General features: G+C 54.8%; 1 protein-coding gene across 4 annotated transcripts in view; it reads right to left on the reverse strand.

Annotated features, from left to right (window-relative positions):
* Positions 1-12,094, reverse strand: part of TNXB (tenascin XB) — a 94,089-nt gene that overhangs the window by 52,127 nt on the left and 29,868 nt on the right. For all 4 annotated transcript variants that reach the window (XM_063666061.1, XM_063666062.1, XM_054493196.2 and 1 more), the window contains 8 exons: positions 11,510-11,842; positions 6,128-6,433; positions 4,459-4,767; positions 2,582-2,869; positions 2,008-2,316; positions 1,278-1,592; positions 846-1,163; positions 120-443 (listed from right to left, as the gene is read on the reverse strand). In XM_063666061.1, coding sequence (XP_063522131.1) covers positions 120-443; positions 846-1,163; positions 1,278-1,592; positions 2,008-2,316; positions 2,582-2,869; positions 4,459-4,767; positions 6,128-6,433; positions 11,510-11,842 — 2,502 coding nt within the window. The remainder of the gene's footprint in view (positions 1-119; positions 444-845; positions 1,164-1,277; positions 1,593-2,007; positions 2,317-2,581; positions 2,870-4,458; positions 4,768-6,127; positions 6,434-11,509; positions 11,843-12,094) is intronic.

The raw sequence follows: 12,094 nt of genomic DNA on the forward strand, positions 1-12,094 counted from the left end.
TAGTGAATAGGGTGTATTATAGATTTGAGGTCTTGGGGTCCTGGGTCCCTAGTGGAGGAGATGCTGGAGGCTGCACTTTCCTAAGACCCAACCCAGAGGGCTCTGCAGTGCACACTCACCCGTGACGCCCACAGCAGACACTGGGCCCATGCGCTGCCCCTCGTGGAGGCCGTACAGGTGCATCTTGTATTTGCGCCCGGGCTCCAGGCCCCCCACAGTGACCTCGCTCTCCTCGCCCCTGACACGCACCACCTGGGGCCGCCCGTCCCTGTCCTTGTACTGCACGGTGAAGGAGTCGAAGCGGCCCTGGGGGATGGTCCAGGAGAGGCTCAGCGAGTCAGGGGAGGATCCTGTCACTGTCAGCTCCCCCAGGAGCGGCTCCTCAGGGGGCTCTGGGGCCTCCATGCTGGGTTCTGTGGGGCTGGGGGTCTCTTCCTCTGCAGCTGAAAAGGAGGGAGAGAAAGTGAGGGGGATGTCCTTGGGTCCTGGGGAAAAGGAGGGAGAAGCCAAGGCTATGACTGGGGGACCCGAGGTCAGTTCAGAGAGGCCCATTCTTGGGGCTGGGTGGTCCTGCTCAGCTGACAGCTAACACACATGACAAGTTCCAGGGTCAGCTGTGGGGGACCTGGCACAGCCACCAGCACAGCAAAATTTCTGACGGCCCCTCTCTGCTCAGGAGGAGCCAGGGGTCAACCTCACAGGAAGGCCCAAGAGGAGCCCCAGCCCCAGCCACAAGCAGGTCTGTGGTGCTGACCAGACCCCTGTCCCATTCCCCACCAGTCATCACCAAAGAGCAAGAGGGTGACCCTCCCATGGCTCCCACCCTGGGGCTCCCATCCACTCACCCGTCACCCCGATGACAGACACGGGACCCACGCGCTGGCCACCGTGGAAGCCGTACAGGTTCATCTTGTACTTGTGGTCTGGCTCCAGGCCGGAGACGGTGACCCCATCCTCGTGCCCTGGCACCCGCACCGCCTTGGGCTGCCCATCCCCATTCCTGTACTGGACCAGGAAGTGGCCAAACTGGCCCTCGGGAACCGTCCAGGACAGGCTGAGGGAGTCAGGGGTGGCATCTGTCACGGTCAGCTCCCCCAGGTGAGGTTTGATGGGGGGCTCGGTGGTTGCGGTGGGAGGTTCTGAAGGCTCCTCCTCCTCCGGGACTGGACAGAGACATGGAAAGAGAGGACTGAGGTGGGCAGGGTATCCATGGGACTCTGCTGTCCTCTGGACTCTCCCAGCCATCTGAAAGGAGGCACAGTGGGCAGAGTTCTCACCTGTCAGGGCCTCGACACGGACAGGACCCACATGCTTCCCATCACGGAAACCATACAGTGTCACCAGGTATCTGTGGTCGGATTCCAGGCCAGAGAGGGTGATGTCATTCCGGTCGCCTCCTGTACGGACCATTTGGAGTTGCCCGTCTCTATCTGTGTACTGGATTTCGAAGGAGTCAAATTCTCCCTCAGTCACCATCCAGGAGAGATGCAGGGTATGTGGCGTGGCCTCCTCCACTGTCAACTCCCCAAGGTGGGGCTCAGGCGCTGGAGAGGTCGGGGCCGTGGTCTCAGTTTCCATTTCTTCCCTGCCGGCTGGTTCACAGAGACAGGTAGAGACAGATGGCTGGTGTGTCGCTGCACCCAGACTCTCAGGAGGAGTGAGGGAGGAGAGGGAGTGAGGGCAAGCAGTCAGCAATCGAAAGAGCAGCTTTTGCTGCACATGGGTGAATTTCAAAAGCATTGTGCTAAGTGAAGAAATGAAACACAAGAGACTGCGTATTGTGATTCCATTACATGGAAAGTCAAAATGCTGTCTCCAGGATGATCGAAAGCAGACAGTGGTTGCTGGAGGCTGGGGCTGGGGCAACTGACTCTAAAGGGGCACAAGGAAACTTTCTGGATCAATGGAAATGATATAAAATGGGAAGCTCAGAGATCCTATGGCTCAGTCAGACCAGGAGAGCCAGGCGGGAAGGAGGCACAGGTGTTCCAGCTGCCGCACACTCACCAGTTACGGCGACGGCCGAGATGGGGCCCACACGCTTGCTGCCGTGCAGCCCGTAGAGCAGCAGCTTGTACCTGTGGGCGGGGTCCAGGCCCGGCACGCTGACCTCCCTGAGGCTGCCCTCCACGGGCACCACCTGGGGCTGCCCGTCCCTGTCCTTGTACTGGACCACAAAGGAGTCAAACTGGCCCTCAGGGACTGTCCAGGAGAGGCCCACGGAGTTCTGGGTCACGCTGGTCACCTGCAGCTCCTCCCCCAGACGGGGTTTTAGGGGACGCTTTGTTCCAGTATCGTCCATAGCACTCCGGGCCTCTGAGATGGAGACACGGAGAGGAAATGGCTGAGCTGTTTCTGGAAAGCTGGGTGACCTCGACGGGCAGGATTGAGAGGTCTGGAGACAGGGCTTTGCGTGGCTGAGTCCTGCCGGGCTGTGCTAGGGGCTTGTGCAGGGACGTGGGGAGCTGGATCTGAGCCGAGTGGCTGGGGCCAAATAATGGTAATGGCAGCCACCACAAGTGACCGTCTGCTGCTTGGCCTGAGGGGAGCAGAGCAGGGACCTGCAGGGAATGCCCCTCACCCGTGGTGCCGTCGGCAGTGAGGGGGCCATGGCGCTTTTTGCCCAGGAGGCCATAGAGGAGGAATCTGTACTTGCGGCCGGCGTCCAGAGGGGTGACGGTGACAGAGCGCTCATGGCCCTCCACGGGCACCACCTGGGGCCCATCTTTGTCCTTGAACTGGACCACAAAAGAGTCGAACTGGCCCTCAGGAACCGTCCAGGAGAGGCGCAGTGAGTCTGGGGTGGGGTCTGTCACCCACAGCTCCCCAAGGCGGGGTGGGGCCCCTGGGCTGGCGTCACCTCGGGCAACTGATGGAGAGGAAAGGTTCTTGTGTTTATTTTTTCCAAAACGACTCCTTGACTGCCTCCCTCTGGGGCTGGAAAAACCCAGAACTGCCCAAATGCTCAGTGCTTCCCCAAAATATTTCCATCACCTCCCATCCTCACCACCATCTCCGTCTGGTCCATGCCTCTCTCCCCTTGACCCAAGTGGGGAGGGTCACCTGTCCTGAGTCACCTCCAGGAAAAGAGATTCCCTAGCTCCCTGCCTCGTCTTACTCCCCTTTCTGTCCAGCCTCTTTCCGCCTCTCACAGACTGCTTCCCCAGCAGGGTGCAGCTTCTTACAGACTGGGTCTCTATCTCCTCTTACCCAGGAGCACATGATTTGGCCGGCCCCTAAGGAAAGGGGTGATTTGGCCGGCCCCGAGGAGCACAGGATTCCTGATGGGGGCAGACAGCAGGTGGGGGAGGAAGGATGTTATGACACAGGTAGTTCTCACCCTTCTGCATTCCCTTTCTTATTCTGCACTGGCTGGCCCAGGAGAACTAAGGCTCCCACAGGGCCTGGTGAAGGAGCGTGGGCGGCCTGTGAGAATGTTGAGGGGGATGATGCCAGGGAGCTCAGGCAGGGAAGGGATCTGGTGTCTGCCTGAGGAGCCATCCCAGGGCTTGAGAAGGAGCTGGCCTGCTGCCTTCCTGGACGGTGAGGACGCTGACGACATTGTTATTGCAAGTTTTCTGGCAATAGGGAGCCCCCAGGGGCAGGGGAGGGCTTGGACTGAACCCTTGGAAAGGGGCACAGCTGGGCTGGGCTCCTCTGGTTCCCAATTTCTGAGGCTCCAGGAGGAGGGCAGAGAAGGAAGGGCAGCCTCTGTAGGAGGCACATATGGGCCCAGACAGGCCTGAGCTAGGAGGGTGAGAACCTGGGTGAGAGTCATAGGGGTGACAGCAAAGACTCTCAGGAGGTGATGGATTCGCAAGGCAGGAAGGGTTGCCGGCTTCCCTCGCCCCTTCTCCCAGCACCCCCAGGCTCCCACATCCACCCTGCAGGAAGAGGCCTGCAGGGGCTTCCCTCATCCAACAAAAGTAGAAATTACGAGAAGAGAGGCAGAGTCAGTGGGGGACAGCAGACCGAGGAAATGGCCCCACTCTCCTGGTCATCATCTGCTTCGTGGTTTTTCTTTCTGGTTTTTTTTTTTTTTTTTTTTGGTCTTTTTTGAGACGGAGTCTGGCTCTATCACCCAGGCTGGAGTGCAGTGGCGCAATCTCGGCTCCCTGCAGCCTCCACCTCCTGGGTTCAAGTGATTCTTGTGCCTCAGACTCCCGAGTAGCTGGAATTACTGGCGCCCGTCACCACACCCAGCTAATTTTTGTCTTTTTAGTAGAGACAGAGTTTTGCCATGTTGGCCAGACTGGTCTCGAACTCCTGACCTCAAGTGATCCACTTGCCTTGGCCTCCCAAAGTGCTGGGATTACAGGCGTGAGTCACCATGCTAGCCCCATGTGGCTTTTCAAATGAGACAGAGCAGGTGTACAAAGGGAAGACTCAGCAGAGGGAGTGAAGAGAAGGGTGGGAAGGCTGTGGCCTCAGGCTCAGCTTAGTGGGGGCCCCTCTCACCCGTCTTTGCCTCCACAGAGACTGGGCTGCGTCGTTTCCCATCCTGGATCCCAAAGAGCAGGAACTTGTACTTGCGGGAGGGTTCCAGGTCAGGGATGGTGACCTCCCGCTGGTCTGCAGCCACGGGCACCACCTGGGGCTGCCCGTCCCTGTCCTTGTACTGAACCACAAAGGAGTCGAATTCACCCTCAGGGACTGTCCACGAGAGGCCCACAGAGTCAGGGGTTACATCCGTCACTGTCAGCTCCCCTAGGCGTGGCTCCAGGGGAGGCTTGGAGGCCTCTGTGGCTGGGGCTGTTGGGAGGGGAGCTGGGATTTGAGAAGAAAAAGAACATGGTTGAGATCTCTGAGGGGAGAACCCCTGGGCTTTGAGGGCCTCAGGGGGGCTGTGAACTGAGATGGGGAATAGTTACACCTTTACTTCCAGATCTCTAACTGAAATGCAGCATTTCTTTCAAAAACTAATATAGAAAACCAACCAGAGTAGAATTATTGTGACTTTGTTACCAATAGAAACCACAAATGTTTTCATGCCATCTTAGAGTTATTGCAGAAACTTTAAAATACCTTTTATATCCATCACTGCTTCTAAATTTTGCAGTTTAGTAAACACACCACCAAGTCCTGCTATTTAATGAACTAGTAAATAAGTCCAAGTATTACTAAATCATAAATTTGGATTTTTAAGAAATATTTTGGGCCGGGTGCAGTGGCTCACGCCTGGCACTTTGGGAGGCTGAGGCGGGTGGATCACCTGAGGTCAGGAGTTTGAGACCAGCCTGGCCAACATGTTGAAACCCTGTCTCTACTAAAAATACAAAAAATTAGCTGGGTGTGGTGGCGCGTGCCCGTAATCCCAGTTACTCGGGAGGCTGAGGCAGAATTGCTTGAATTCGGGAAGCGGTGGTTGCAGTGAGCTGAGATTGCGCCATTGCACTCCAGCCTGGGTGACAAGAGCGAAACTCCGTCTCAAAAATAAAAAAGAAATATTTTGATAACTGTCTATGAATATAATTTGTTTCCTTTGTAATCCTATACATCTTATTTTACAGATTTAAAAACATTGCCTTCAGGTGGGGTAGGGGTTTCACCAGATGCCACAGCACAAAAATCGTGCAGAACCTGTGCCAAGGAAGTCATCAGGGGCAGGAAGGAGCCCGGAGCAAGAGCGAGGGCGGCCTCCTGGAGAGATGAAAACTCGCATGGGCTGGGATGGAATGCAGTGCAGGCGGGTGGCAGAGGACTCCTGAGAAGGGACTCAGGATGTGCAGCACTTTGCCTCAACAAAAAAGGGCAGAAGCGGGAGGTGGCAGCTGTGTCCAAGTCACAGCAGGGTTGTAAAGAGAAGGGGTAGAAACAGCTGTGGGCAGTCAGAGACGGGGAGAGAAAGTCTGTGGCTGGATTTAGGCCAAATGGAAAGAAGACATTCCCCTGGGCGGGGGGCAGAGTGGAGATGGGGAAGGAGCTGGAGGGCTGAGAAGGCTCTAGCCCTGGGAGGAGTAAAGCGGTCAGGGAACAGAAAGACTGGCAGGGTCACCGAGCCAGGGCCTGAGGGGATCTAGCCGCTCAATGAGGATGCGGTGGTACCAAGGCAGGGCTGGGAGAAGGGCCATGGGGTGGGGGAGCTCTGGGTAACCAGAGATGAGGACTGAGTCCCCCCATTACTCACCCGTCATGATGACCACAGACAGGGGGCCCATGCGTTGCCCATCATGTAGTCCATACATGTTCATCTTGTATTTTCTCTCAGGCTCCAGGTTGTAGACCGTGACCTCTCGCTGGTCTGCAGCCACCGGCACCACCTGGGGCTGCCCGTCCTTGTCCTTGTACTGGACCATGAAGGAGTCAAACTGGCCCTCGGGGACCATCCAGGAGAGGCCCACAGAGTTGGGGGTCACGTCTGTCACTGTCAGCTCTCCTAGGCGTGGCTCCAGCGGGGACTCGGTGGCTGGAGGGGTCTCTTCTTGTTGTGGGGCTGGGACAGAGATGGTAGGGGGCTGTTAGTAAAGAACCCCCCTTTTCTTATAGTAATGATGTCTAGTTATTTTATTTTATTTTTTTTGAGATGGAGTCTCACTGTCACCCAGAGCAGTGGGCAACCTCGGCTCACTGCAGCCTCTGCCTCCCGGGTTCAAGCGATCCTCCTGCCTCAGCCTCCCAAGTAGCTGGGACTACAGGTGTGCGCCACCATGCCTGGCTAATTTTGTGTGTGTGTGTATTTTTAGTGGAGACAGCGTTTGCCATGTTGGCCAGGCTGGTCTCAAACTCCTGACCTCAGGTGATCCACCTGCCTCAGCCCCCAAAGTGCTGGGATTACAGGTGTGAGCCACCACACCCAGCGATGTCTGTTGCATTTGTGGAACCCGCACGATGGTTTTGATGTAAAAGCGCATTGATCTGAACATCTGTCTGGTCAACAGTCCTTCACTAGGTCCCTGCCCGGTGTCTGAGGCTGCACTTGTTGGGGTAGAAGAGTGTCAGCCGTCACTGACACCCTGGGAATGCTGAAATTCCATCTATATGCCAATGACTCCAGATTTATACCCTCGGTCCAGACCTCCCCTGAACCCCAGACTAGTGTTCGTGCAACGTCTTCCTTGGAGGCCTACTTGTGTGTCAAACTCAACAAGTGCAAAACTGAGCCTCTGAGCTTCCTGACACCTGCTCCCGCCACAGCCTCCCCACCTCAGTAAGATTACAACTTTTTTTTTTTTTTTTTTTTGAGACGGAGTTTTGTTCTTGTTGCTCAGGCTGGAGTGCAATGGCGCCCTCTCGGCTCACTGCAACCTCCGCCTCCTGGGTTCAAGCGATTCTCCTGTCTTAGCCTCCTGAGTAGCTGGGATTACAGGCATGCGCCACCACGTTCGGCTAATTTTGTATTTTCAGTAGAGATGGGGTTTCTCCACGTTAGTCAGGTTGGTCTCGAACTCCCAACCTCAGGTGATCCGCCCGCCTCAGCCTCCCAACGTGTTGGGATTACAAGCGTGAGCCTCCATGCCTGACCAGGATTACAACTTCATTCTTCCAGCTGCTCAGATCAAAACCCCCAGAGTCATCCCGGAGTCCTCTCTCACACTCCACATCGCCCTGTGGGTATGTCCTGTTGTCACTGCCCTCAGAGTCTGACCCCTCCTTGCCACCTCTAAGCACCGCTGGCTCCTCCTGGATTATCACAACACTCTCCCAGGTCATCGCCTTCTGCCCTCGCCCCACTTCAGTCTGTTGGGTCTGCAGCCAGAAGGATCCTGTTAACACATCAGCCAGAGCTGGTTCCCGCAGCGGCTTCTACCTCACTCAGGGTGAAATCCAAGTCCTGCACTGGCCTCTGAGGTCCCATATTCATCTCTTAGATCATTCCCTATTGCCTACCCTCCTCCAACTCCACCCCAAAACATACTGCATTCCTCACTGTCTGCAGACATCTGGGGCTGCTTCCCGCCTGCCAGTCTCTGCATTTGCCCTTCCTTCTGTCTCGGATGCTCTTTCCCCAAAGGCCTAGGTGGCTGTCCTCTCACCTCCTTCAGGGCTTTCCTCAGACACTGCCCTCACAGCGAGGCCCTCACTGTCTCCCTACTAGGCTCTGCTTTTCCCCACCACTCATCACTGTCACATCCGGTGCCACTGACATATTTGTGCAATTTGTTGCCTGTCCCTCTCCACTAGAATGTGAGCTCCTCAGGCAGGAGCTTTGCTTTATTCACTGCTGTGTCCCAGTCCCTGGCACACAGTAGGTGCTCCACAAATGTCTGTAAAATAATGAGTGGTCTGCAGGTCTGGGCTCAGGACCTGCAGATCCCCAGCACTCCCGCATGAGGAAGCACTCATTAGTGAGCGAATTAGAAGGTGGTCCCAAGAGGCAAAATGGCAGAGAAGGTGGCTGGATGGGTGGGGCTCCTAAGAACTTGTTTCTCTGGCTTCCTCAGGTGGGCAAGACAAGGCTCCAGGCAAGTGACAACTGCTTAAAACAGGCTGGTGACCAGGCCTCAGGCAGACAGAAATGAGTCAGGCTGGGGAGGGCAGGTGTGGAGGCAGCTGAGGTGGTGGGAGGGAGCAGAGTGACCACCAAGTATTGAACATCTGCTATGTACAGGTACCAGGCTGGGCATTTTCTCTCATTTCATTTGCCTTCTAACCTTACTTGTTCCTGTAGCACCCATTCCCTGCTCCTTTTTGCCCTCTCTGCACTTCTTTCCATGAGGGAATGAAAATGTCCTTCACCATCAAGCTTTATTGCTCGTGGTTTGGATTAACTGGAAAGGTACAATTATAACGATTCATGACTCTGGCAGTCCCCATGCTGCATGTGGGACAGTCCTTTTCCAATTTAGAAGTGTGTCTAATGAGCTCCACGCACCTCTCCCCCTGGCAACTGCACTGTGTGTGCTGCCAGACACAGCCCCCAGCTTGGCGGACTCCAGCTGCTTCGTCCCTTTGCTGCTCTGATAATGCGCACTGATGCCCATTTCTTTCCTAAAGGGCCTCATCTATTTTATCCAGGACGTGTAAACTACATGTTTCAAAATATCCAGCATTAGAACATGGATATACAGGGATTTCCTTGTGGGAAGGTCTGAGCAAAAGACGAATGAGCTGAGAAGATGCCAGACATGTTACATCACCACCTTTAACCGTGACAACAAGCTGGGCAGCGTTTACACCCTCCCGAATATGAGGAGGCTGAGGTTCCAGGAGAGGAGGTAAGTTTTTCAAGATCACACAGCTGGCTGGGCACGGTGCCTCAGGCCTGTAATCTCAGCACTTTGGGAGGCCAAGGTGGGTGGATCACCTGAGGTCAGAAGTTCGAGACCAGCCTGGCTAACATGGCGAAACCCTGTCTCTACTAAAAATACAAAAATTAGCCGGGTATGGTGGCGGGCGCCTGTAATCCCAGCTACTCGGGGGGCTGAGGGAGAAGGACTGCTTGAACCTGGGAGCCAGAGGTTGCAGTGAGCTGAGATTATGCCACTGCATTCCAGCCCGGGTGACAAAGCAAGACTCTGTCTAAAAAAAAAAAAAAAAAAAATCACACAGCTGAGAACAGAGGAAGACAGGAAGGAACTCAGTTTGTCAGATTCCCAAACTCCATTTATCTCTACTGCACCGCCTCTGTCAGTGCCTGACAGAGCCCATCCTTATCCCAGGGACCAGGCACAGGGCCTCACAGAGCCCAGTGTGGGTCCCTGGGACACAGCGGCAGAGGGAGGGTCACTCCAGGAGCAGCCTTGGCAGCACGTCTGGGCCTGGCACCAGCCTCCACCCTACAACCTCAGGCCCCAAGGAGAGCCACTCAGGGTGGCATTGCCCTTTCCTTCTTCTCAGGGCTGACTGAGGCAAAGAAAATAAATTGAGGGTGGAAGGTTCTGGAAATGAAATCAACCAAGTCATGATGAGGCTGAGCTTGATGGAATTACAGAAACCATGTTCTGGAAAACTATCTATTTCTCTACTTTTAATTTTTTAATCTTTCCCCTTATAGTAAAAGTTATTTTTGAGAAAGGTGTGTCTTTGTTTCTGTGAGCAAAGGGAAAAAGAGATTCTCCTCACTGTGACCAAACCGGGCAGGTCAGCCCGAGGGTCCCAGACGCACTGCTGTCCACTCAAGCCTTTTGGGCTGAGGCCCTGGAGAGGAGGTGCCCAGGCTGGTCCTGTGTGGCAGTGGATGTGGCCCTGTAACCAGGCCTGAGAGAGAGGGTGGAAGGGATGTTCTTCTTTGCTGTAAAGTCACTCACTGGGTGAGTATTAAAGAAAGCCTTGTGACCGGGCGTGGTGGCTTATGCCAATAATCCCAGCACTTTGGAAGGCCAAGGTGAGTGGATCACCTGAGGTCAAGAGTTTGAGACCAGCCTGGCTGACATGGTAAAACCCCATCTCTATTAAAAATACAAAAATTAGCCAGGCGTGGTGGTGCGTGCCTGTAATCCCAGCTACATGGGAGGCTGAGGCAGGAGAATCACTTGAACCTGGGAGGCAAAGGTTGCAGTGAGCCAAGATTGTGCCACTGCATTCCAGCCTGAGCAACAGAGAGAGACTCAGTCTCAAAAAACAGAAAGAAAGGAAAGAAAGAAAGAGAGAAAGAAAGAAAGAAAGAAAGAAAGAAAGAAAGAAAGAAAGAAAGAAAGAAAAGAAAGAAAAAGAAAGAAAGAAGGAAAGAGAAAGAAAGAAAGAGAAAGAAGAAAGAGAAAGCTTTGTGGTCAGGCATGGTGGCTCACACCTGTAATACTAGAACTTTGGGAGGCCGAGGCAGGTGGATCACTTGAGGATCTGGAGTTTGAGACCAGCCTGGCCAACACAGTGAACCCCGTCTCTACTAAAAATACAAAAAAGTAACCGGGTGTGGTGGCACGCATCTGTAGTCCCAGCTACTTGGGAGGCCGAGGCAGGAGAATCACTTGAACCTGGGAGGCAGAGGGTGCAGTGAGCTGAGATCGCACCACTGCACTCCAGGCTGGGCAACAGAGTGAGACTCTGCCTCCAAAAAAAAAAAAAAAAGACAAGAAAGAAAAGAAAGCTTGCTTCAAGATGTACTGATGAAGAGGCCAATGTCTCACGCACATTCTCCCATCCAAGTACTAACCAGACCTGACCCTGCTTAGCTTCTGAGATCAGAGGAGATGATGGGGCACCTTCAGGGTGGTATGGCCTTAGATTCATGTGCATTCTGACCAAGTAACTGAACCAGCCAAAGGGGACAAAGCAGACCTCAGAGTAAGAATATTTATAACAATTCTCACAGCAGACACTGGCAACATATTTACTTTTGCCAGGCCCATTCTTGATGCTTTACAACTGTTAACTCACTTAACCCTCACAATAGTTCTGTGAGGTAGATGTCCCCATTTTACGGACAAGGAAACAGGGGTGCAGAAAGTTTAAAACTTGCTCAGGGCCATGAAAGCTGGTGGTACCCCAGTACCTAGTGACATGCTCTTTCTAGGTCTTCCCCTGGAAGGTAGCCTCAAGGTTCCACTGGAGCAAGGAAAGCAACTGGCTACAGGGAAGCTGGGAGCCAGCAGTGGGAGGGAACCAAAGCAGGCCCCTGCCCCTCACTCACCTGTCACGCCCATGGCGGACACCGGGCCCACGCGCTGCCCCTTGTGGAGGCCGTACAGGTGCATCTTGTACTTGTGCCCGGGCTCTAGGCCCCCCACGGTGACCTCACTCTCCTTGCCCCCAACACGCACCGCCTGGGGCCGCCCGTCCCTGTCCTTGTACTGCACGGTGAAGGAGTCGAAGCGGCCCTGGGGGACGGTCCAGGAGAGGCTCAGCGAATCAGGGGAGGATCCTGTCACTGTCAGCTCCCCCAGGAGTGGCTCCTCGGGGGACTCTGGGGCCTCTGTGCCCAGTTCTGTGGGGCTGGGGGTCTCGTCCACATCCTCCTGAGGAGCTGAGAGAAGAGACAGAGGCATAAAGGGCTGCTGGCTTTGCTGCTGCTGCCCACAGATGACAGCCATGGAAATGCCCTTACACTGTGGGCTCAGGGGCTCTGTAGCCTTTGTATTTGCCATTCGGTCACTCACGGATGGAGAGGGCTGAGACAGCCCTTGCCCCATACTGCTCTGGTGGGTTCTGTGGGGGTGAGGGGTCTCCCTTCGTGTCTGAGAAAGGAGCTTAGATGGGAAGAGAGGAAGCCTCTGTG

This window comes from Pongo pygmaeus, chromosome 5, assembly GCF_028885625.2.
Source record: "Pongo pygmaeus isolate AG05252 chromosome 5, NHGRI_mPonPyg2-v2.0_pri, whole genome shotgun sequence".
NCBI lineage: Eukaryota > Metazoa > Chordata > Mammalia > Primates > Hominidae > Pongo > Pongo pygmaeus.